General features: G+C 38.6%; 1 protein-coding gene across 1 annotated transcript in view; it reads left to right on the top strand.

Annotated features, from left to right (window-relative positions):
* Positions 1-26,133, top strand: part of man1a2 (mannosidase, alpha, class 1A, member 2) — a 169,756-nt gene that overhangs the window by 114,092 nt on the left and 29,531 nt on the right. The window contains exons 6-9 of the mRNA XM_049485404.1: positions 6,793-6,873; positions 19,657-19,751; positions 22,032-22,155; positions 23,550-23,643. Of these exons, the coding sequence (XP_049341361.1) occupies positions 6,793-6,873; positions 19,657-19,751; positions 22,032-22,155; positions 23,550-23,643 (394 nt within the window). The remainder of the gene's footprint in view (positions 1-6,792; positions 6,874-19,656; positions 19,752-22,031; positions 22,156-23,549; positions 23,644-26,133) is intronic.

Below are 26,133 nucleotides of genomic sequence, written 5' to 3'. Positions count from 1 at the left end.
AGCTGGCTTGTCTAAATGTGCTTTAGCTTTAGCATACCTCAAGCGACTCTGTTTGTGGCGTGTGCTCAGAAAAGGCTTCTTCTGCATTAATTACACTCCCATACTGACTCTCCTTGTGTAAAGTGTGCTGAATAGCTGAACGGTGTACAGTGACTCATCTGCAGCAAGATGATTATGTACGTCTTTGGAGCTGATCTGTGGGTCGACTATAACTTTTTACCATCCTTCGCCTCTGTTTATCTTAGATTTTTCCTGGCCTGCCACTTTTTAGCCATAACTTTTCAGAGAAGATGCAAAGAGGAGGAAAACTTGCAATTGGCCACCTTAACCCTTTCTCATAATTGGATTCATCTGTGTATGTAGGTCAAGGGTCAATGAGCTTAACAAACAAATTCTGTGTTCCAATAATTAGTGCAAAAAGTAATTGTTGCACACTTTCTGTAAATGGTAATCGTAAACTTTTTTTTCACTTCTTAAATATCACTGTGTTCGTCTGCTATATGATATACTTAACTGAAATTGCTGTTCTGATCAGCGGTGCCCAAATTTTTTTTAATCCAACAGAATGTCAGCTCCCTTAAAAGTAAGTATCTGGATACTTTGGTATCAGCCCTAGTCCAATAATCTTTTCATTTAGATAAGATCTTTTAATACTTATTATATTTATATAATAATATCACTATTAATATCAATATTAAAAACTGAATTACCCAGTCGTCCTTAGGTTGCTGTACTGTGGTGAGTCACTTTTAGTCACTCCACCTCCCCACCCCCTTCTCTTGATCTATCTCCCTTCCTCTCCCTCTCTCTCTCTCTCTCTCCCTGCTGTGTGCGTGCTCTTTCTCTCTTTCTGATAGCGTTGTGATGATGGATGAGGCTGCATGCCATCAGAATTAATCATGCCGGTAAAACCAAAAGCTGAATTAATAGACCTTGGTTGGAGAACGGTCATATCTGAATTAATCTGGTCCATGCACACTTTTGTCAGAATTAATAGACATGGTAAATGAAGGCTAAGCAAGGCGACCCGTCTGAAACATGGTGTTGTCCTTTTTGATTAAAAGCAAGTTTAATCTGCTTCAGGAGAGCTGTCTGAGGAGCAGCTCAAGTTTTTTGAAATGTTATCCTTTATCAAGAGCTGTGAACACAGCTCTCCAGAGACTTTGTTTGATTGGTGCATGGCTAATCTTGTCTTGTTTTAGGTTAATTTGAATTATGATGAATGGTGCTGATGTAGCGTATAGGCTGTATATGTATGTGTAAGTCTTAGGAAAATTGTTATAATATAAAAAACACACTTTTATCTTTAAAAATCTGAGCTGAAAAGTGTACTGTACATCATTTTAGAACAGTGGGATATAACAACAGAGTACACGACTCTAAATGAACCACTGTCTGACATCAGTCTTTAGATTAGAAATCAATATTGTGTTTTGCAACAGTATTGCAAAACAAAATATTGTGATACAATACAATATCAATATTTGATTGCACCTTTATTATTGTAGGCACAACCAGTTTAAGTTTAACCATACAGCTCATTACTGTACTAATGACAGACTAATGACAGGGGCAAATCATCATCTCTGAAAAGTGAAGCTACCACAGGTTTAGTGCCTATACTGGCTGGTTGCAGAATAATGTGAAGCTCTGCCCATCCCCATAGGTTTCAGTGAAAAAAACTTTTTTTCTTGAAACATGCTTATTAGAGGTCTCTTTCTAAAATATTTAAACATTTCTTAATTAGAGGTTTATTAGAGGTCTAATTCCAGTGTCTGATTCCAACAGTTAGCTTTTTCTATGATCATTTACATTTTTTATACTATTTCCTAAAAAGGATGGGTTACACTTAGGAATTAAATAATTTACAGCCTTGACCGGACCGACCAAAGCAATAGCTGAGCTCTTGTACTGTTATTAAATGTAAATCACATGATCTGCACCTTTACTGTTAGACAAAAATCTACTCTGCCCCTGTTGCTTTAGGCTGCACTGTAAAAATTCAATGAAGATGGGTTGAGACACTTGGGCTAGGAAATGGGGCGGGTCTACCAAATGAATAGATGGGTTTGTCTCCACCTCAAGTTTGAAAACATGGCGAACAGTTTTGGCTTAATTTCTATTAAACAGTAGGAAATGGAAGCACAGTGTTCATGTTTTCTACAGCTATTTGTACAGACCAGCAGTTATATTGCAGTATTTAAGGGCATGAACTCATCACACTATAAACAGGTCAGATGCTTGAGGACTGAAAAAAACAAACAATAGACATCTCATTTCTGACAAACTGAAGAATACAGCGTGTATAAAAGACAGCTCTGGATGTGAGCAGACAGCAGTGCTGAGTGTTTCCTCCATCTACTTCAACATCAGTGGGACTGTGAAGCCTCGTCTCAGACCTGCCTCATGGATCCATTGCTTCAGATGTTCAGCTCTGTTGAACTTTTTTTTAACTGACAACAGAGTACTTTTTGTGCATTGCCATTGATTGACATGTGTTGTCTGTGAACAGTCTGTTCTTATTGGAATCAATAACAAGACGTGGTTTTTTGTTTGTTTTTCTTTACTATCTCTCTTTGCTTTAGAACAAGTTACTCAAGTACATGGGTAACAGTTTGAGGCCTAAATATTGACATCTGAAATCACTTGTGTGTGAGCATTTGAGTGTGTGACCCTTAACCCTTTAACATTCTCATTAAGGAAAAAGAGAAAATCATAGAGTACTGTATATTTACGGACTATAAGGAGCACTGTATTGTAAGGTGCACTATCAATGAACGTCTACCTTGGTCTGTTTTTATCATTTGTAAGTCAAATGAATGCTGTTTATTAATCTACACAGATTTCTCTCCTGAAAACTGTTTATTTGGGCGAGTAAGGCGCTTTCATTTATTTACAGTAAGCTTAGATTTCCAGTATTTTATTGGGCGGTTAGCAGCAGCGCTAACCACGGTGAGTAAATGTGGCCCGACAGAGCTACACTAAGGAACCCTGAGTGTTTCTGGTAAGCCAGGGAGCTATTAGCTTGCGGTTCATCCCACGTAGCTTGTTTTAACACGGGAAATGTGCAGACTACAGTCCGATATACTCACCTCTGAATGGCAGAAGAGCAAGCACTGCAATTAGCAGCTAATGCTAATACTGCTCCAGCCTTGGTGCTGGAGAAACTTCACCGAAACTCCTGTATAACGCTGTGCCTTTATTGCTCCTTACAACCTGACTGGTAGAATTCATACAGAAGATGCACCGTATTATAAGGTGCACTGTAAAATTTGGGAAAAATTTAAGTATTTTAAGTGTGTGTAAAAGATTTAAAGTGTACGAAAAATACTGTATTTTTTATTTATTTGTTTAAAGCAATAATAAAAAGGTTTTTTTTATATATATTTTTTTTCTAATAAATGTTTATGATAACACATGGTCAAATATTAAGACTAACCACAAATACCAAAAAAAATACTGGTGGTAGTAAAGTGTGCGTTGTTTCATTTATTAAAACATCTAATACCATAACATTCTGAAAATGATTTACTTACATTTCTCACAATTCTATCAAAAATAATCCATGTGTGGAGTAATTTATGGATGAGAACTGAAAAAGCATACTTTTAAAATACACTGTGATTTATATGGAATTCTATTAGCCCAACATTCTTAAAATAAAATACAATGACTCAACTCTCCTGTAAAGGCATTTGAGTAGAAGTTAAAGGGTTAAAAACATACTGCATGCACTGGACATGTCAGGCCACCACATGGAAGCAACATGAAGACGAGCGAACAGTAAACCAACTTAGCAACTTCAGCAGCCTGTACCAAAACAAATGCTGTGTCCATTAATATTCATTAAAGTAATCATTCCTTGATCATAATCAAGATAAAATGTTCAATTATTTCTTATATTTATTTGAAGTCCTGTTGCCCAACACTTTTGAACAATTTTGTGAACAATTATAAGTCCCTCTTTCCACTCTGTTCATGGGCAGATGTTAATACCAAGCATGGATGAGGGTGCAATGTCTTTTAGAAGGCAAGACAAAGGCTCAGTTTTGCTTCATTTTAAATATGGCTACAGATATGGATGGAGCCTTCTTTTGTGTTGTATTGTTTATTAACATCATTCTGAATGTCAGGCTGTTTTTTTTGGACCCAATCCAAGGTGTGTGTTGTGTGTGTGTGTGTCACTCCCCTCCATCTGAGAAAGGACAGTACACCCAATTAAAAGTCAATTAAACACAATCACAATGTAAATGGTAATTTATCATACAAGAAGTCTGTAATGTAATCATAGTCTAAGTGAATACTAAATGAATGTATTGCTTAACATATATGTCAATGTAAAAAATGCATAGAGATATGTTGGCAGTGATTGTTGAATCATTTGAAACATATGTATTCCTCTTTTTTTTGGGAATATCAGTCAGTTTATAGTTTATAATCAGTATATATAGGATGCTGTGTTGTGTTGAGAGCTCTGTATGTGACAGGAAAGTATTTACGTGACTTGTACTCATCTACTCTCATCTACATGCATCAGTGGCTGAATGATTTAGCTAACCGGTGGTTCCCATCTGTGTGGGTGTGGTGGTCCCTGACTCTAAATCCTGGTGTGAATGCTAGCTGAAGCTGACAGTGAGATGGATGCTGACTAGGCCCTGCAGGTTTTTTTTATGGGCTCTAGCTAGCATCAGTCATGCACACAACAGACACGACTCCCTGTAAAACATGTACGAGCAGGCACGTACAAGACACACACGTCCACATCCTTCCTCCACTGCAGACCCATCATTCAGCAGTCTGTGCTCACAACCTTGTCTGCTCAAAGCATACGATACTGTTCTCCTAACCATCAGCATTTTTTTTTTTTTTTCAGATTTATGGCATATTCTGCTTAGACTTGTAACAATAACTTTTTTTTTTTTAGGATACATTGTCCTACGAAATGTTTTAACAATATTATTATAATTTTAAGAAGTAAGATTGTATTGTAAGTATGTAAGTATATAAGTAAAATTGTATGCAGCTCATAATATAATGCTGATTTAATACTTTAATATTTTAAACATTAGTGAGCAGCGGAATCCAAACTAAAAAAATAATGTAATTTTTAAAGCAGCTGAACAAGAAATATTGAATTGCACTGTAAACTAGGGGTGGGCGATATGGCTCTAAAATAATATCACGATATTTCAGGGTATTTTTGCGATACCGATATACTTGGCGATATAGGAAAACTAAAATAATTCATTAATTTCAGGAATATAGTATAAAAGTATAACAGCATAATCATAATGTGGCAAAATAAATAATATAGCATAAAATAATATAATGCAGCAAAAAATATTGCAGAATATTTAGTGCATGCATATAAACTGCATGCATATAAGCTTCACAATAATTAATAGACTACTTTTAAGACAAAACATTATTAACTATAACTATAATTAGTAACTATTATTACGATATGGATTTTTAATGTCACGATATATTGTATACGATATAATATTGCCCACCCCTACTGTAAACTATAACAAACCTCTACTAACTTTATTTTTTATTAAGTTTCTTGTTAAAAGTTGTCCTAAGTTATTTAAGTTGGTAAAATTTCCAAATAGTTGTAGTTGAACCCTAGTTGAGGCCAAGCCAACTACTCTGCACATGCTCTGTTTGACTCTTTAGTTAAATGGGATCTACTGAGCAATTATGCTGGGGTTTTCACCTGATGTTGGTCACGCTATTTGCATATTGGGCGTGTGCTCCCACCCCTCATTCACCATCAGTGTGTAGTCATTCTCCACAGGCTGCAGCCTTCTTTTGGGATTTAAACATGTGTTATGTAATAGTTAACAGCCTGGTCTTAATGTTGAAGGCTATAAGAGCAAGTTACTGTGTTTGGTGTTGCTGAGTGGCATTATATGCAGGCTGGGTTCAGCTGGTCATATTTACATTACCGCAAGCTTATATAGCTGATAATTAGACATATACGTAATAGGCATACATTTTACTTAATGCAGCATAAAATTGGCAGTTTGGTCAACTTTGATATTGCTTAATAATTAACTTAACTAAACAAATGTAGCTGACACAATGCAAAATATGGAGTTAGGCCAACTTAGGTGTGTTAGGTTCACAGGTAATGTCATTGACTTAACTTTAGTTGGACCAAAATTCTAGGGTTGTCAACAGAACTTAAATTAAACTAACTAAAAAAGTGCAGTGGGTGACTAAAAATGTTTAAGTTGGTGAGAGTTTCTTTTGGCTGCATCCCAAATGCGACTTTCACACAAATACTATAAGATATACTATAAACTTACTTAGTACACTTCATGTTCTCCTCTCATTTTTTTAAGTACCCAGGATGAAAAACATTGTAAACATTAATGTGAAGTGGGAAGCCAAAAATACTTGAGACCGAAAGTTAAAATAAAGCAGCATGCACCATCAATAGATAGCCAATGCACTTAGTGGGAAGCATCATCTTGGACTCCGGCTGCTGATGCAATTGTGCCATTGTGATGCCATTGGTCATTGTGTGCACTACACTATTTAAAAAAAAAATCTTATTGCTATCTGTTTAATGACTCAAACGGCAAACAAGAGAACAAACTGTTGAGACTGTTTTAAATCATCTTTGCTTAAATGCTTACAAAAAAGTAAAGAATAATATATTGTTTGATAATTCTTCTTTAATACTTGATAAAATGTAAGTGTGAGTGTGTAGAACACAGAAATTGTGCATTGATTGTTATTTCTGCATGAATTTGACCCTTCTTGTTTTTTTCTTTCCTTTAGAATGCAGAAGTGTCCGTCTTTGAGGTCAATATCCGCTTCATAGGAGGACTGCTGGCTGCATACTACCTCTCCGGACAAGAAGTAAGGCACTATTGTACTGTATGTTTTCGTGCTGGGCGACAGTTTAAAGCAATTTTCAAAATGTAGTAATAGAAAACGCTACTAATTTCTGAAGTGTTTATCCATCTTACCTTGGTTACCAGCGCCACCCTCAGACCAAGGCGCTCAAATTTTCTAAACATCCCGCTCAATCCGAGAACTGAGCTTGTACCAAAAACGTTCCAGCTCTGTTCCAGCACTTTAGTCACAAACACCCGTTGGGATAAAGCATATGTTTAGCTAGAAATAAATCCTACCGATTCTAAAAGCTGCAGCTTCATTGCTCTCAGTGAGGATCTGTGATTAGTTGTGGAAAACAATAATAATCTCTCCTTCAATTTTTTTTCTTTGTTCTGAAGTATAATCTAGTGTCCGTCAGTGGAAGAGAAACTCCCCAGATTTTCTTTGTTTGCCCACTAATAAAGACACTATCCTTCTGCACTTTTAATGGTGGATATATTCTAACATGGAGAGACAGAATATCAAGACAAAAATCCAGAATATAATTTTAAAGAATATATTTTAATTAATTTGTATTTCAATGAGGAAAATAAGTATTTGATCCCTCTTGCCAAACACACTCAATACTTAGTGGCAAAGCCTTTGTTTGCAAGCACAGCGGTGAGACGTTTGTTGTAGTTAACCACAAGTTTAGCACACACACCAGGGGGAATTTTGGCCCACTCTTCTTTGCAGATCCTCTCTAAATCATGAAGGTTGGTGGGCTGTCGCTTGGCAACTCTGACCTTCAGCTCCCTCCATAGATTTTCGATCGGATTGAGGTCTGGCGACTGGCTGGGCCACTCCATGACCTTAATGTGATTTTTCTTGAGCCAATCCTTTGTTGCCTTTGCTGTATGTTTAGGGTCGTTATCATGTTGGAAGACCCAACCACGGCCCATTTTCAGATCCCTGGCAGAGGGGAGGAGGTTGTCCCTCAGGATTGTGTGGTACATGGCTCCATCCATCTTCCCAGTGATGCGGTGAAGTAGCCCTGTACCCTTGGCAGAGAAACACCCCCAAAACATTATGCTTCCACCTCCATGCTTGACGGTGGGCACAGTGTTCTTGGGGTCATAGGCAGCATTTTTCTTCCTCCACACATGGCGGGTGGAGTTGAGGCCAAAAAGTTCAATTTTGGTCTCGTCTGACCACAAAACCTTCTCCCAATAACTTGGTTCATCTTTCAAATGATCATTGGCATACTTGAGGCGCGCCTCCACATGTGCTCTCTTCAGCAGGGGTACCTTTCGGGCACTGCAGGATGTGAATCCATTGTTGCGCAAAGTGTTGCCAATTGTTTCCTTGCAAACTGTGGTCCCAGCTGCCTTCAGGTCATTTGCTAACTCCTGCCGAGTGGTTGCAGGACGATTTCTGATCGTTCTCAGCATCATTGCCACCCCACGAGGCGAAATCTTCTTTGGAGCACCGGGCCGAGGTCTGTTGATTGTCATGTTATACTCTTTAAACTTTCTGATAATTGCACCAATAGTTGTTACTTTCACATCCAACACCTTACTAATCTTTTTGTAGCCCATTCCAGCTTTGTGAAGGTCAACAATTCTGACTCTGAGGTCCTGTGACAGCTCTTTGGTTTTACCCATGTTGGAGACTTGAAATCTGTGTGATCTGTCTGATTCTGTGGACAGGTGTTTTTCACACAAGTGATTAGTGAGAACAGGTGGCTTCAGGTCAGGTAACAAGTTGATTGGGAGTGTCTAACTGGTCTGTAAAAGCCAGAACTGCTAATGAATACTAAGGGATCAAATACTTATTTCACTCCATGAAATACAAATCAATTAATATATATTCCTTAGATTTATTTTCTGGATTTTCTTTTTAATATTCTGTCTCTCCATGTAAGAATACATCTACCATTAAAAGTATAGAATGATCATGTCTTTATTAGTGGGCCAACGAAGAAAATCAACAAGGGATCAAATACTTCTTGGACTCACTGTATATATATACAGCTTAACCTAGTTTTGAACCATTTCTTTGTCATCTGTCATTTGAGTTTTAGTAGGTGAGGGGGAAAAAAAACTATTATAATTGAAAATCGTATTTTTTGTGGAAAAAAATCGAAGATTATTTATTTAGGCCGTAATCGCCCAGCACTACAGATTCACCAGCTCACTTGTTTTTCTTAGTCCTTGAAATTTCTTGAATGTCGATGTGATGGAAAATATTCCTGAAAGGAAAGGAGCGGTTTGTGCTTGAATTCAAGTACAAAGTGAAAGTGCTGCCGATCATAATGTTTGAAATGGGTAGGAAGCTAAATTTGTGCTCAGCTGTGGCAGGATGTGTCGGATCGTGTAATGTCCTTGAATTAGAAAGGGAGGATTCATGCAGGTTTTCTTTTTACCCACACTTAAGCACATAAATAAAGGTTTGCCAAACAGAGCTGAGCTGAGTGCTGGAGAGAGAGAGGAGTGTTGCAGGAGTGCTCAGGGGAGTGTTGTTTGGCCCATTGGTCTGAGGAAAGCAGTCTTTGGGGAAATAATCGTCCCATCACGTTTAGCCCATGTTAATTAACCCTCCCTCCCACTCGCTCTTTTATCTTCCTTCAGGCTCTAAATGAACCTCCTCCTCCTCCCATTCTCCGGTGCTGGGCTGCATATCTATGCTCCTCTGCAACACACTGTCCTCCTGCTTTTAGTGTGAAGGTGAAAAATGCAGGGAAATTAAGCGACACATTGCCACAGCAGACACTTCATTAGATGGCTGCAGATAATGGGCTCTATCTGAAACACACAAAAGCACACATGCACACACACACAAAAAACACCATTTCCTGTCAAACTGTGTGACCTGTGCTCTCACCCATGCCCCTGAGCAGCTCTGCATTCTCCACCTATTTCCATAGCACTCTTAACCAGTAAACTTCCTTCCTACCTCAGCGGGCTGAGCAGAGCAGAGCCGAATGGATGGGAATTGAGTCTGCTTCCTCGGCCGTGGATGCACCTCAGGCCGCCCTCATTTAGCCTGAGGCAGCCATGGGGGTGAAGAGCTGCTGCCAGTCACTGGGTTTGTAATGGAGTAGCAGATGGAGGAGGGCTCTTTCCCTGTTGACTGAGAGGCATATTATCACTCTGAGGAGGATGCTCTTGGATCGAGGGAGAATAGAGAATAGATCAAAGAAAATGAACCGATAAAAGAAACTGAGCATGGAACCATCATTGGACGAGGTGAAGTAAATGGAGCAGAGGAGAGAAATCGCTGTAGATTAAAGTGGGAGGGAAGACAGCACAGGGAAAGACTGAAGCTCTTCATTTCTAAAACCAAATACAGAACAGAACATTTGGAATAGCTTTAGCACTGATGGCTCTATTTCACATAACACTTTGTGTGAAAGCAGTACTTTTGCTAAATAAATAACATCTCCACATAAAATAAATAGAAAAAAACATTAACAACAAGTAAAATCTCCACATCTCAGATATAGTCGATTAGCTATAATAATGTTTGCACTGCAGTTAGGAATCTAAAGTAAATAACAAGCAAGGACTACTGGCCAATAATTCAGTAATCTTCAATAACACGATTTTTTACGATTTTTTGATATACATTATTATTATTGGTCAGTAGCTGACATTCATTATGTTGAGATCAGTATCACAAGTATATCACATCAACTGAAATAAGAAAATAAATAGGTTATACACTTTGGCTATATCATCCAGCCCTGCTCGCAAGTAATAAAGGCTTCTTATATCCCACAAGAAAAAAAAAATTGCTCTAGGATGTTTAGGTAATCTCAAATTGATGGTTTAATTTTGTATGAATGTACAAACAGGATTAAGAACTTCTGGTTGGCGTCTGCTACATTTTACTAATTTGGAGTCTTTTGATACGCTTTCTTCAGAAAGACACTGGAAACAACTTTGTCAAATCAGGTTTTTTGGTTTGTTTAGATTACACAGCTCCAAATCAAAAAAAGTCAAAAGTTAAAACACTATGAAAATTGCTAATAAAAAGTAGTTTCTTGTATTATTTTGACTTTTATTTAATTGTACACCATATTTCATGTTTTCTCTGGTCAACTTCATCTCAATTGGTAATATACTTATTACTATACTATATTGTAATCAGGTAATTGTAATCATGATTTGCTGCAAAGCTGGGCAGAGGTTCAGTTTTTGACAAATGTGTGAGAAAATCAGTGATCTGCGAAGAAAGATAGGAAAGGAGTTGAATATTTCTGCCTCTACAGCACATAACATCATTAAATGATGCAGGGAGGAATTTTAGTAAGTAACATAAGGGCAAGGGCGCAAGCCTAAAATGATCGCCCATAATCTCTAATCCTTCAGACTGCACTGTATCAAAAACTGTCATTCAAAAATCTCTGATAGAACCACACGGGCGAGGAAAAGGATTACTTTACTTTGGCAAACTTTACTACACAAACCAAAAGCCTTATAATAACCATGTCCAGATGTAGTATAGTCTTTTGTGGACTTATAGGTATCTTTGATGGGCCATCACACTGTGGACGAATCTGACAACAACACTGTGCTTTTTGTTTGCATTCCATACTTTTATGTTAGTTGTATTGGTTATATTATTGCTGCTGTTGGTTTTGATATGTAGTGTCGAAAAGAGTAGGATCAGTCGCTTCATCGAGCCTTGGTTTCTTTCAAGGTCTTTCTTTTGATCTGAGGGATATTTCATGACAGCACCTATTACTGCAAGGGCTACACAGATACATTTGAATTGAGCTGAATGTAATTCAGTTCAAAATCACATCATAAGACACTTGAACTAGAGGAACAAGCTGAGTGTGACAGTTGTGGGGACCGGGGAGAGAGAGATGAAGAGTGCAGTGGACAGATGCTTTTGGCAGCTCAGTGATGAGGAAATGAGCCTGAGAAGAGACCACGGGAGATGGGGAACGGAGCTGAAGATGGAGAATAAAGTGGGCAAATGTAGCTGGAGAGAAGACATTGGGCTATAATGGCTGTCCTCAAAGCCCCTCCCTGCCCCAGTGGCCCTGTGCTGCCTGTCAGCCTGTTCCAGCCCAGACTGCAGCCACATGATCGATGATGTTTACTTTCTTCTCTCTGCCCTCCTCTTTTGCTCTTTCTCCTTTCTCTTTCTCCCCTCATTTTCCTCTTCTCTTCCACGTTCTCCTGTGTTTTGAACTCTTACTTTTTCTCTCTGGCTGTTTGTTTCTTTCCTCAGCCTCAATTCTGTATGGTGAAGACCAGGTGGAGATAAATGGTGGCCTGAGGCGGCTGCACGCAGCTCAGCAATGACATGCAGAGTTGGCCCTCAGCCCGTAATTAACAGAGAGTCATTAATTGAATGAAGAGCCCTTTGTTGGGCTGAGTGCTTTAATAAAGAGAGTGGTCAAGCAGGCCCTTGGAAACTACACCCCTCTCCTGTACTCAGACATGGCGTTCATCAAAAATAATGGACGATGTGGCCAGTTTGTACTGAACCTGCTTAGCTGGGGAGAAGGTTTAAGGTAGTACGCTACTGTTCAGTAGTCTGTACTTGCTTATTATATAAATAACCATCTGTAACATACAGAACATAAACGTTACATTACACGTTTTGATATCCTAGGAAGCTTGTACAGTTCTATGTAATAAATGCAGAAGAAGCCTTTCTGAGCACACGCCACAAACAGAGTCGCTTGAGGTATGCTAAAGCTAAAGCACATTTGGACAAGACAGCTTCATTTTGGAATAAGGTGCTGTGGACTGATGAATCTAAAATTGAGTTATGTGGATTGCGGTATGCATGGATGAAAAAGAACACAGCATTCCAAGACAAACACTTTACTGCTCCCCACAGTAAAATAAATTGGTGGTTCCTTCATTTTGTTGGGCTGTTTAGTCAGTGCAGGTACTGGGAATCTTGTTAAAGTTGAGGGTCGTATGGATTTCAGTCAATATTAGCAGATTCTTAAAAACAATGTTCATGAGTCAGTGATAAAGTTGAAGCGCCAGGGCTGGATACTTCAACAAGATGCTCAACGACCCTAAACACTAAACACTGCTCAAAATCTACTAAAGAATTCATGCAGTGGAATAAGTACGACATTCTGGAATGATCATCTCAGTCCACAGACCTGAATATTAATACAAATCTGTGGTGTGATTTAAAGCAGGCTGTTGATGTTCAGAAACCATCAAACCTGACTGACTTAATTTCACTTCTCAAATATCACTGTGTTCATCTGCTATATAATATATTTAACTGAAATTGCTGATCCAAACATCCAATGATTTATAAAGTAAAATCTTAAAATTTGAAAAAGATGTCTCTGAAAAGGCAGGCTCTGGAAATTTAGGAATTGTGAATCCTAGAGGTTTAGTAGGATATTTATATAGCTCTAAACCTTATTGATAACATTTGAGTGCTTATGTACTTACGGGCTATTTAAAATGTGCTGCATTGCTGTTGAGTTTGCTGTTTTGGGTTTTGAGAGGAGTGGAGATGCAGTATGTTTCTTATTGTAATCTCGCTGTTCCAGAGTCGACTCTTCCTCTTCGGGTTTTTTTAAGCCCTGAGAGAGAGAGAGAGCGAACAGAGGGCGATAAAGACCACTGTGTAGTGTTTACCTGTACAGACCTGGGCAGCAGAGTCAACTGATATTCGATAATGAGGGGAGTTTAGCCAAGCTGTGCTCTCAGCAGCCTGTCAGCAGCAGCCAGGCAGAGAATGAGACTGATGGTGAAAAAGCCAGAGGGCCATCTATCTCTGCTGGATTCTCCTTCTGCACCCTCACAGAGATGTAGTTATCTCCCTCTCTGCCTCTCTCTCTCACATGCACTTTCTTTCTCTCTCTTACTGTCATTGTCCTTGTCCGCATGTCCTTTACAGAGAATATCTGCTAGCCGTCAAGCTGTGGAGCACCGTTAATCACGCATGGATTAAAGTGCACATATTTAGTTCACATTTCTGCTGTGGAGGCCTTCCAGTGCCTTTATGATGACTAAGCCCTCCCTGCTTTCTACATCTTAGTCTGTTCAAGATATGAGTAAAAGTCTAAAATAAAGAGAAGATCAGGCAAAAACGTTTTCTTATATGTGCACTAATAAAAAAAAATGAACATACCTAGATAAGCATAAACCTCTGTGGACTTTTTATGGTGCCTTAAAAAGTTAGAATTTAATGTGTTTACACATTCTATGGGGCAGGAACTACACCTCTGGAAAAAAATAATTAAAAGACCACTTAAAAACGATGTGTTTCTTTGATTTTACCAAATTGAAAACCTCTGGAATATAATCAAGAGGAAGATGGATGATCAAAAGCCATCAAACCAAGCTGATCTGCTTGAGTTTTTGCATCAAGAGTGGCATATCCAAAAGCAGTGTGTAAGACTGGTGGAGGAGAACATGCCAATATGCATGAAAACTGTGATTAAAAACCAGGGATATTTCACCAAACAACCCTGACTAGCACTGCTGGAGCAGCATTTACATTACCCACATTAACCATGCTAGCTCTTTTGTGGTTCAGAGGTGAGCATATCGGACTGTAGCCTGCGTGTTTGCTGTGTTAAAGAATGCTACATGGGATGATCCGCTAGCTAAATTCGCTCTGGTTTACCAGAACACTCAGGGTTACTGTTGAGTAGTTAGCCGCTAATGCTCCAGTCTTGTGCTGAAGAAATTCCGGAATCAAAGCTTACTGTAAATAAATAGTAACAAAGCACTTTTTTTCAGGAGAGAAATCTGTGTAGATTAACTTCCAGCGCTTGTTTGACTTTAAAAGAAAGTCTTTTTTATTACAGTTTTGTTTACTTTGCTTAGCTTTACTTAACTTTGTTAGCTACTCCCCACCAGTTTCTTATAGTGTCTCTTAAAATGCGCCTTATAATCCAGTGCGCCTTATGTATTAAAAAATAGACCATAAAATAGACGTTCATTGATAGTGTGCCTTTTAATCCAGCACGAAAAATACTGTAATCAGGTAAAGAATCTATTAAGTATTCTGATGGTTCTTTGGATTTTCATGGTTCTGTAGGGAACCATTGCCTTTTCCATAAAAATTTATTAACCACAGACTGAGCTCACAGTGCTTGACTGGCAGATTCCCATAATGGAGCGTAAATTTCCATGAAAACAGAGAGTAAACGCACCAGGAAGCTGTAGATAAACAAACACATGATAAATAATAGTAGAGGCACAGTGACGGAGTGAGAGTGTTTAATCCAGCTTTAACCCTGTCCTCAGGGACCTCCTGCACAAACACTCGTTCCCTCCGTTTCACACACTCCATCAGCTTAATCTCTTTATATGCCTCCATTTGGCATTAAAAGAGCAGGCGCTGGTGTGTGTCGTAGGGGTGAGGTCGTGCTGAAGGGAGTGCCCCCGCTGATATCCTCATATGTGTAATAACAGGATCAGCTGCGCTGTTCATGATCTGCATCACTCAGATTAGACTGCTGAAACAAAATCTGCAATCTGGGAATTACAAACACTCTCTCTCTCTCTCTCTCTCTCTCTCTCTTTCTCGCTCTCTCTCACTCTCATTCGCTTGTGTGCTCACTCTCAACTGCTTTTTCTCATCTGTTCTTCCTATAATTTAATCCTCTTTCTTGCAATCTCTCTTTCTCTATTATCTAATACTAGCATTTCTCCTTGTTTCTGTCTTTCTCTCCTTCTTTCTTCCCCATTCTCTGTTTTTCATTCAATGGCTTACTCATTTTTCTGCTCATTTATTTTTATCACTTCTCTCTCTCTTTCTCTCTCTCTCTCTTTTCCATCTCTATCTCTCTTCCTCTTCTCTTTCTCCCTCTTTTTCTTTTTTCTCTCTCATGCTCTCTCTCCCTCCTTCTCTCACTCTCTCAATTCCCTTCTCTTTTACCCTGTCTCTACTTGTCTCTCTCCTTCTCCCCCCCTCGTCCGCTTTTCTTTTCTCTTTCCCTCCTTCTCTCTCTTTTCCTCTTTCTCTCTCTTCTCATTCTTTTATAGTTTTCTTTTTATATCTCCTTCCTTCTGTCTTTCTCTTTACCCTTTGTTTATTTTTTTCTCTTTCCTTCTCTTTCTTTGCTCTTCTCTCATTCTTTTGCTCTTTTCTCCTTCTCTGTCTCTCTCATACCTTTTTTCCTTGCTTTTCCCTTCTTTTTCTATTTTGTTTCTCTCCTCCTCCTTTCTTGTATTATTTTCTCACATTCTTACTGTATTTCTCTCTACCCTTTTTTCTTTTTTTCTCTTGCCCTTTTTTTTGCTTTTATCTCTATCTCTTTGCTCTTTTTCTCTCTTTCCCCCTTTCTTGCGCTTCTGTCATGTCCCACCTCTCTCTCTCTGCTCCTTCCTCTCTCTTTTTTCTCTTCACCCTTTTTATTGCTCTCTCTTTTATTCTTCTCTATCTCTCATCTTGCCTTTTTACATCCCTTTCTGTTGTTTCTCTCATATTCTCTCTCTCCTTGTCGCTTTCCCTGCTCTCTCTATTTTTTCCTTCTCTCTGCCTCCCTTTTTCTGTCTCTTTGCCCTTCTTTTTCTCTTCCTCTTACTCTCTTACTTGCATGCTCTCTTAATTTTTTTGTCTCATTTTTCTCCTTATTTCTTTTTCACCCTCTTCTGTCTCTCCTGTTTTCTTGCTTTTCTCTCGTCCCCTTTCTCTCTCTCTTGCATGCACTCTATTTTTCCTCCCATCTCGTTTTCTCTCCTTGCCTTTCACGCTGTCCCTCTCTCTTCCTGTTTTTTTTTTTTTCATTTTCTTCCCCCTTCTCCCCCTCCTCCTTTGTCCTTTCTCTCTCAGCTTCTCTTTTCTCTGAATGGTTTGTGTTTACTGTTTACCATTTCCATCAGACACTTTACCCACACCTTCTACCTTTGGCCTTTTTAAATAACTGTAGGTGTGTGTGTGTGTGAGTGAGTGTGCGCTACTCTCCACCCCTCTCACATGAATGTGTGTGTGATCTGTTGTGCATTTTAATGGGCCAAATGTGAAAGCTGTCAGGCAGAGGCTGGAAATAGAAACATCAGGATGTGCAGGTTGTTTCCAGGAGAGAGGGTGAAACAGAGAGAGGCCTTTTCTGCCATATGTCTCTCTAATCTCTTCAGTCTTCACCCAAAAGGCCAACCAGAAGAGCAGAGCCACCATTATTGACCTCCAGTGCCTGCCGTCTCTCAATGTAACCACACTTCACCCCCACCTGCCTTTTCTGTTCTGTTGGAGTGTTCAGCTCCATAAAACACTCAGCCTGATCTGTAGCTGAGACGTGCCTCCAAGAGCGCCTGCAGCGACAGTGACCTAGTGCAGCCCTTACCCTGCCTCTGTTCTGAACCCATATTTCCTCGGGGAGCAGTTCCTCACACATGACATCCCTCCATCACTCTGTTCTGTCTTCGACTCTTCATGTTGATTCAGAGCAATGCAAATCAAAATACAGATTAAAGATGTATCAGAGAATAGAGTGCAGATCAACATGATGATTACTCTTCAGGAACATGCAGTTCTGAAAATGTAACATAAAAATAGTCATGGAAGTCATAAATTACGTGCTCTATTTGGGATGTACAGCTCTGGAAAAAAAGAGACCAGTTAAAAAATAATGAGTTTCTTTGATTTTACCAAATTGAAAACCTCTGGAATATAATCAAGAGGAAGATGGATTTTTGCACCAGGAGTGGCATAAAGTTATCCAAAAGCAGTGTGTAAGACTGGTGGAGGAGAACATGCCAAGAGGCATGAAAGCTGGGATTAAAAAACAGGGTTGGGACAAGTGGTCCAGTGGGCCAAGCGCTGCCACTATGATCAGGAGATCGCCGGTTCGAATGCTGTTCATGTAGCTTGCCATCAGCTACTGGAGCCCTGAGAGAGCACAATTGACCTTGCTCTCTCTCTCTGGGTGGGTAGATGGCGCTCTCTCCCCACATCACTCCAAAGGGTGATGTCCACAGCACAAGGTATCTGTGGGCTGATGTATCGGAACCGAGTCGCCACATGTATTGCCTCTCCACATATCAGGGAGACACACTGGCTTTTTTTCAGCAGGATAATGCTCGCCCAAGCGAGGGTTTCCCAGGAATGTGTCTACCAGATTACAACACTTTTTGGTCTGCTAGGTGTGGCCCAGCAGGGTATTAGAGCCTTGTTTCAGTTGTACATTTTTCCAAATATATATATATATATATATATATATATATATATATATATATATATATATATATATATATATATATATCTTTTTGCTCTTAGTATTGTAAAGACTTACATATATCATCATTACTTCTTTATACTTATAAAGGTTCATTCAGTTCCAAGAACAATTTCTTGATGAACTACAGTGTTTGTCTTTAGTAGTGTGGAAAAAAGCTGTATAGTTACATATTGCTATTTATAATGCTGTATCTTTCCTCTCATATTTCATATTTTCTTAATAAACTGTGCTGGTGGGGTTGTTTGTTTAAAGGCTAGCTATCCAAAAAAACAGCTTTTTTTTTTTTTTTTTATCAGTGCGGCAAAACAGAAGTAAAATAAAGTAGACAAAAATGCATGTCCTATATAAAATACATTTGATAACAGTTATTACCAGTTATTTAGTTATTTAGTATGCCACACTTGTTGCCTGTGCTGTTTCACTGATTGTAGCTTTGGAAGAAACACTGTAGCAGTTCATCCAGAGCTCCACACACAGCAGAGATCATTTTGGACCTACATGATCGACATTCATACACACACATCTGGGAAAATCATTGTTCCCAGTGAAGCAACACTCAGACTAAGTATAAACACAGTGTTGGGCTGTGTGTGTGTGTCCTGGCACAGAGATTGGACAGCTTGAATGGTGATCTTTGTTTTGTCCTTCTAAACAAACTAGAACACATATTTTTAGAAGAAATAAAAGAGCGCGAAAATTGGCTGTAGGTTAAGCTTAGAGTTGGGTTTAGGTTATAGTTAAAAAATAGGGGTCACATGGTCGGGAAAGGAAAACGAGGATGAAAAAATTAAAAGGTAGGATACACAGGGAAAGGAGAGAAGAAAAAACAGCAAACCCGAGACTGTGTTCCATGTTAGAGCTCAGTGTGGAACAGGAAAAAAAACGTAAGGTCTAAAAGATTTTTTGGGCTTAAATTGGGACATATTAATAAAAAAATACATGACTGTTTACTTTTTTCCTAAAATAAGCAATATACTCTTAAACTTACAATGCTTACTAAGACAGCAAAAATAAGATTTATTGCCTTGAAAAAAGTTAATTTCACTTTAAATTGATTTTTTTTTTTTGCAGTGTATTCCTTGTATTAAGGTTTATGAAAATGTAACCAATTTTTTTTTATAAATCATATGATGATGAAGATGTAGTGTAAGCACTGTTTATGCAGTGAGGAACTAAAGAAATTTATTCTTATTTTCACTAACACAGTCTAAAGAATATAAAGCTAAACGCTGGCCGCAGCCCTTATGTGTGGGTGTCGGCAGCTGTAATCACAGTTCATATCACACTGTGGACTAATCTGCAAATGTTAGTTTTGATTCAGAACTGCTGCACCTCTCACTGCCTCTTATTTTTACCTCTGACTGCTGGCTTTGTGCTCGAGTGTCGGCGCACACCAGTCCTGTGAGGTAAAAACGCAAAGTGTTCTCTGCGATGAGCTTCCAGATCACTGGTTTGAGTGTTGCTCCTCAGTCGGGGGTTGCCCCAGCCTCCTTAGGAGAGAATTGAGGCTAAATGTTGGGAAATCGAGACATTTTTAGACACTTCGTCTGGGTTTCTGTCTGCCTTTGTCTGTGCTGCACACAACCTCATTTTCCCCTGTTTCACTTTTCCTCATTCTCCTTCTCTCCGTCTGCCAGGTCTTTAAGGTGAAGGCTGTTCAACTAGCTGAGAAGCTGCTTCCTGCCTTCAACACCCCCACAGGCATCCCCTGGGCGATGGTCAACCTCAAGAGGTGCGTTAGATTATCTGCCAACACCTTTTCACTCCTGCTCTACTAAGTTTTTTCAGTCTTGCTTGTTATAGAACCTCAGAATTATGTGATAAATTATGTTTTTGGCTCTTTTTTTCAGTTATGCTTTCACATTCATGTTTACAGACACTTATATTATACTTATATAGCGGTGTGTTTGTGTGTGTATATATATATATATTAGGGGTGAAACGATTACTTGAGTAATTCGAGTTAAAAATTGATCAATTCATTTTCTGTGCCTCGAGTAATTGTTTAATTAATTTTAAAAGGCAGAGCACGGAATTTAGCACAGACTTTTAATGTGAAATAGCGTGCTTAGCATTGCGTCACCCACGCACAGGAAGCAGGTAGAGGAGGTGGAGGTTTTATAACAAATCAATGAGATTAACATTAATACATAATAACATAAGACAGCGCTGTGGAGTGCTGATTATTATTAATACAGTCTAATATGTGTGGTTAGTTGTTTAGAACGGAGACAAGTACTCCATTTAATACAGTCTTTATGTATAATCAGTAAACACAGCACTGTGGAGTTTAAGTTAGCTGGCTATGAACTTACTGTATTGTCATTTAGCTAAGATGCACAACATAACGCCAATGTTTATGCCTTTATTATTGATTAATGCCCTATATTTAATACTTACAAAAAATCCTAAGTTGAAATAATTTAACTTAATTTATTAAATTATTAAATTGTTACTTGTGGTATTTGTCTATTGTGTGTTTTTTTATGTTTTATCTATTTATGTATTTCTATTTGTGTTTGCAATGTGAACATGTATGTTGTGAATTAAAAAAATAAACCAATTGGTCATTCATTATTAAGTAAAATTTCTTATTTTATGAAATGAAATCTTTTATGAAATCTTTTATTTTATGTTTTATCTGATTACTCGATTAATCAAATCGATTTTTCAGTAGAGTACTTGATTATTAAAATAATTGATAGCTGCAGCCCTAACACACACAGACACACACACATATATATATATATATATATATATATATATATATATATATATATATATATATATATATATATATAGCATGCTTTTTGATTCCTTCGATTAAAGTAAGATTTAGGACTTTGAGTAAGAAAATCCAGGAAAAAAAGATGGATTGCAGTTCAGTAATTTATTATTTAAGTGGAGTATTCTCGGATTTCTTAAGACTTTTTTTCATCATATAAAAATAGTAAAAAAAAAATTATATTGATGATTCTGTGTCTCTTTTTCCCTAAACCTTAATCAGAATACATAAATCACATAAATATACATTTATAAACATACATTTTTATCCAGTGTTTTTTTTTTAAATGTGAAAGCATAATATATTAGTCTTTCCTAAATTAAAATAATCCTGCAATAATTATGCATGGAAAGTCATGAAAAGATGATATTTATGTGATTGTTCGGTGGGGTGGTGTGAACAATATAACACTAACCCAAAACAAACAGCTTTTTCTGTGCTAGTGCTTTAAATATCCCATTTTAGCACATTTATTTATAAGAATGCTTGTTGCTTCCTCCACATTCCTCCATCCTCAGAGCTCCAGCTTGTTTGGTAATTCCACTGGGCCTGCTTTCTTGCTTTTAAGCGCTACATAATGTAAGCCTGTTAGTTCTCATGTGAATAGGTCTTCTGGGGGCCTGCACTGCTCTTTCCCTGCTTAATGCGACTGTCCACATAATTTCATTTCAATGGCGTGAGATGAAAATTGCACAATTAATCCATTGAGCGCATTGTGAATGTACATTAGGCTTTTGGGGCAGAAAGGAGGCTGAATCAAACAGAGCCTGACACACAGCTTTTGTGAATTAATTGGGTGTTTGAAGAAAATGGATTGGGAACAGACGAGACCACCGTGATTTTTCAAGGTGTCTCTAATCCCGAGGAAAAGAGCGCGTTTGTGTTCCATTAATCCCCTCTCGCCCGGAGGGCACTCGCCCAGTCATTACAGACGCACACAAACATACTGTCCCTCAAAAGGATGACGCCAATGCAGCATGAATGTGAATGAGGAAGGGCCACAGAGGAGGAGGCACCTGCAGCAGACAGAGCAGACAGGAGTGCTGTTGACGGAGAGTGACGGGTCGGGGTAAAGCAGGGCTCAGTTAAAAGAGCCGGTATTGAATCGTGGAGAGTGCATCTCTAACGTGAACACAGTGTATGAACACATGAACACGCGCTGTATCAAACATCACAGGGCACAGCTCAGCCTTTAATCTCAGTAATGCTATCTCTCCTGTTTTACAGCGGCGTGGGCCGGAACTGGGGCTGGGCGTCGGCTGGAAGCAGCATCCTGGCTGAATTCGGAACCCTGCACATGGAGTTTGTGCACCTGACATATCTGACTGGGAACCCTGCATATTATCAGAAGGTCCAGTATTTAATAAGCACTTACTCTTCAGTTTTCTTATTCATTTATGCATCTAAAGCTAGACTTTTTATAGTTTAGTTTGTTTCTTGTGAGTGATCTGATCATTAATTTATTTTGTGGCCATTTCCTGTTTCTTTACAATCAATTTGGCCGATACAGTTTTATCTATGTATTTGTTTGGTTTGTTTGTTTAAAGATCACACAATATGAACTAGATAAACATATACACATACACAAAAACCAGACTTATTATTTAATTGCTGACAGTTTAAACCCAAGACACATTTTGACCAGTCATTAAAAGTGATTGAATTAATTTGTTAATACACATTAATTCCTGCAATAATGTAACAGCAATTTAAGGCTGGTAAAAAGGCTAAAATATATAAACAAGGTCTTCAGAATGTCAATACATGTTTGAGAAAGTTATTGAAATGTTTTAAAAAAACAATGTTCCTCAAAGAAAGACTGACAGGCATTTGCATAACTAAATCATTCAAAGAATCGGTAGGAGTTTCGGTGCACATGGGGCAAAGGTGTAACGGTGATTAATTGCACGTTTTCTTCTTATAAACTTAAGAAAAGTTTTTTATAGTAGATATTTAAACGTAAGTAAAATAATGAATTTAAGAAATTTAAAATGCAATTATGCAATTATATTTATGTTAGTGGTGTCAATTAAAATACTAGGTTATACTGTATGTTTAAGGGGAGATAAATATATAATAATAAATAATGCATGACAAATTGGATAGAGGAAACATCTCAGCTTGGTTGGAAGGGCTTCTGAGTTAGAACTTAATTTGCTGAGTATAAAAATCTCAAAGTGTTTGGTATTGCACACATGCTGACAATGGGGGGGTGGAAATTTAAATGGCCTAGGGAAAATATGTAATGGCAAGTATTTAGTAATGTGCACACTTTCCCTTTAAGAGCATCTGATACTATTAATTTTAGTGTCTTACCTGGTATATATTTAATTCGCTGCTGCACTTTGACACACAGTGTTTTCAATGGGATGTGCAGCGCAGATGTCTGTGTAGTAAATTACTACTACTAAATAAACAAGTGAACCACTCCAGAGTTTGTTTGGGACCAGACCGAGACCACCTGTTAGGCAGGGGTGGGGCAGATTATGGCGGAAAAATTGGTTGGGGTCAAAATTGGTGCCGTGATTAATTTGCGCTAAAAATTAAAGTAAAACACTGTGTCTTTGCATTTTCCATTTTGTCCCATTTTTTTTTTATTAGGGGTTGTCTAATATTTGGTGATAATTTTTCTATTTTGTGTAAGTTTAATTATCTTTTAAAAATCATTGACCCTCTGAGCTCTAATTGTTTATGTATATGTGTACATGTGTCTCAGTATTAACAGTCATTGCTGGTTTTTATCAGGTGATGCACATTCGTAAGCTGCTGGCCAAGATGGACAGACCCAATGGCCTCTACCCAAATTACTTGAACCCTCGCACGGGCCGCTGGGGCCAGCGTGAGTACCCTCTTCACATTACTCTCCTTCCTCCTCCACACTTAGAAAAGCCCTTACACCAGTGCAAGTCTTCAGGCTTTCTTTACGCATTACATTATAAACCTCCCAGGCTCAATGACACAGGGGTCAGGTGTGGTTATAGGTTTCTGCGCGCTCTTCAGCCTCTGTAGTGATGAAGAGGATGAGGAGGACACAGTAGCTCTGCTCCTGTCTGAGAGGCGGTGACCCGTAGCGGCTCTGTTACAGGTTCACTACTCTAATACTGTGTGTGCTGCTCCTGTCTTTAACTCGTCCGTTTTCTATTTTGCTGGCGCAGTGAGGGGAAGAAAAATGTGACAGTTTTTATATCAGTGCTCGTGTTCAAACAGACAGAAGCGCAAACAGAGGATGGATGTGAATGAGGGACTTTTTTTTCTTCTTTTAATAAATATCTGTAATTATGTGTAGTGAAAACACTCCAGTGCATTTTAACAAAGTCTTAATTACAGCGCCAGATGAAGCTTTAATTACTGTCTCCTTCTCTGAAGGCTAAACTTGAATTTAAACCTGCTGCACGGAGACACACACTCACACACACACACACACACAAAGCCCATCTCCTCAGATTATGCATACATATATAACACGCTATGTTAACACACTCAGTATGCTCGTATTCTGTTAACGTGGAATAAATGCTTACCACTTTGTCACGAGACACGCAGCATGTCATATGCATAAGCGCTCATATATTCATTCCACAGCTGTGTGTGTGTGTGTTTCTAGTGCTGTAATTAAATCTGAAATTGAGGTGTCTGAATGGATGTTAACTATGAATGACAGGTTGTTAAAGTTGAGGGTTCCTCCCTCCCCTGCTCTGCTGGTCCTTATTCTCAAACTCATTGCTGAATCATGTTTACATGTCTCTATACACTTTCATTTTCATACTGATATATAAGCTTTTAATAAGGAGAGTAGGGTTGATGTTGAGATTTTTTAAATTAGAGACGTTTTTGGCTGAAAATGGACTGGAAAATTTGTCCAGAACAATGACTAATTTATTTGAAGTCATATTGTAGTATTTCCTGTAATTTTAGCATTTTTTTTTAAACAATGGTGGCTGAACAACACACCTCCTTCCCTCCTCCAGTGGCTCTGGTGGCACTATTTAGATCACTGCTATATACCGTATTTTTCGCACTATAAGGCACATCGTATTATAAGGTAAACGTCAATGACCGTCTATTTTCTGGTCTATTTTCTTACATAAAGCATACTGGATTATAAGGCAGATATTAAGAGACACTAATTCAGCAAGTCTCACCGCTGGGTGGTGGTGGGGAGGGGTAGCTAACTAAGTTAAGTCAAGCTAAGCTAAGTAAACAAAACAGTAGTAACAAAACAAAAGTGCTTAGCTAAGCTAAGCTAAGCTTAGATATCTGAATTTCTCCAGCACTTAGGCTGAAGCATTAGCGATTAACCGGTAGCGTTTAGCAGCTAATGCTGCCCGATAGCACTACACTGTTGAACCCTGAGTGCTCCGGGGTTAACAGCAGGCTACAGTCCAATATACTCACCTCTGAATGGCAAAAAAAGCTAGCATGGTTAGTGGGTAATGCTTATGCTGCTCCAGCAGTGCTAGTTGGGGTTAGCAGCAGGCTACAGGGCCGATAATACTCACCTCTAAACAGGGAAATAGCGGTTATTGGATATTGCTAATGCTATTCCAGCACCGGTGTTTAAGAATTAAACTTTAAAATTAAACTTTACCGCTGCACTTCAGCAGAGTGGCTTTACTGCTTTTTACAACCTGACTGGTAAAATTAATACATAAGACACACTGGATTATAAGGCGCACTGACGAATTTTGGGAAAATTAAAGGATTTTAAGTGCGCATTATAATGCGAAATATACGTTAGCTACAAGGCAGGGAGTGTGAGGAGCCAGCTGGGAGATCCATTATACTGCAGGTATTTGCTTACCAAATATCTATTTTTTTCTGTATAAATTTCACTAACATATGACTCATTAGCATTTCTAAGATACATTCATGGCAAGAAATGCACTGCTTAAGAAAATGTATGATTAGAATAGCTTTGCTGAATTAAAGTGAATGAATAAAGTTGCACTCCTGAGGTACATTTATGTGGCAAAGAGTCAAATCATTTCCATGCATCCCTATTTTTAATTTTCATTAATAAAAATCATTCTAAGCGTGGGCTGTAAGGACAAAGCCTTTGGCAGACAGTCTAGAAGTTTCTGTCACTGTGTTTTTTGGAGAGGCGTTCTGGATGAAGTGCCAGACTGTAATTCCACTTCCTGTCCTTCCTTTCATTTCATGTCTGAGTGAGCAGCCCCTCGCCTTATTTATTCTACCTCTTAATCATTACGGCTGCTTCTTCCACACCACCTCCATCTCTCTGCAGCCCCCGACCCCCCTCTCTCACTGCTTCTCTTTGTCCTTGTCATTCTTTCTCTCCCTCTCTGTCTCTCTCTCTGTCTCTCTCTCT

This window comes from Astyanax mexicanus, chromosome 11 (genome assembly GCF_023375975.1).
Source record: "Astyanax mexicanus isolate ESR-SI-001 chromosome 11, AstMex3_surface, whole genome shotgun sequence".
NCBI lineage: Eukaryota > Metazoa > Chordata > Actinopteri > Characiformes > Acestrorhamphidae > Astyanax > Astyanax mexicanus.
The sequence above is the reverse complement of the archived record's forward strand: the minus strand, read 5'-3'. Positions and strand labels throughout refer to the sequence as shown.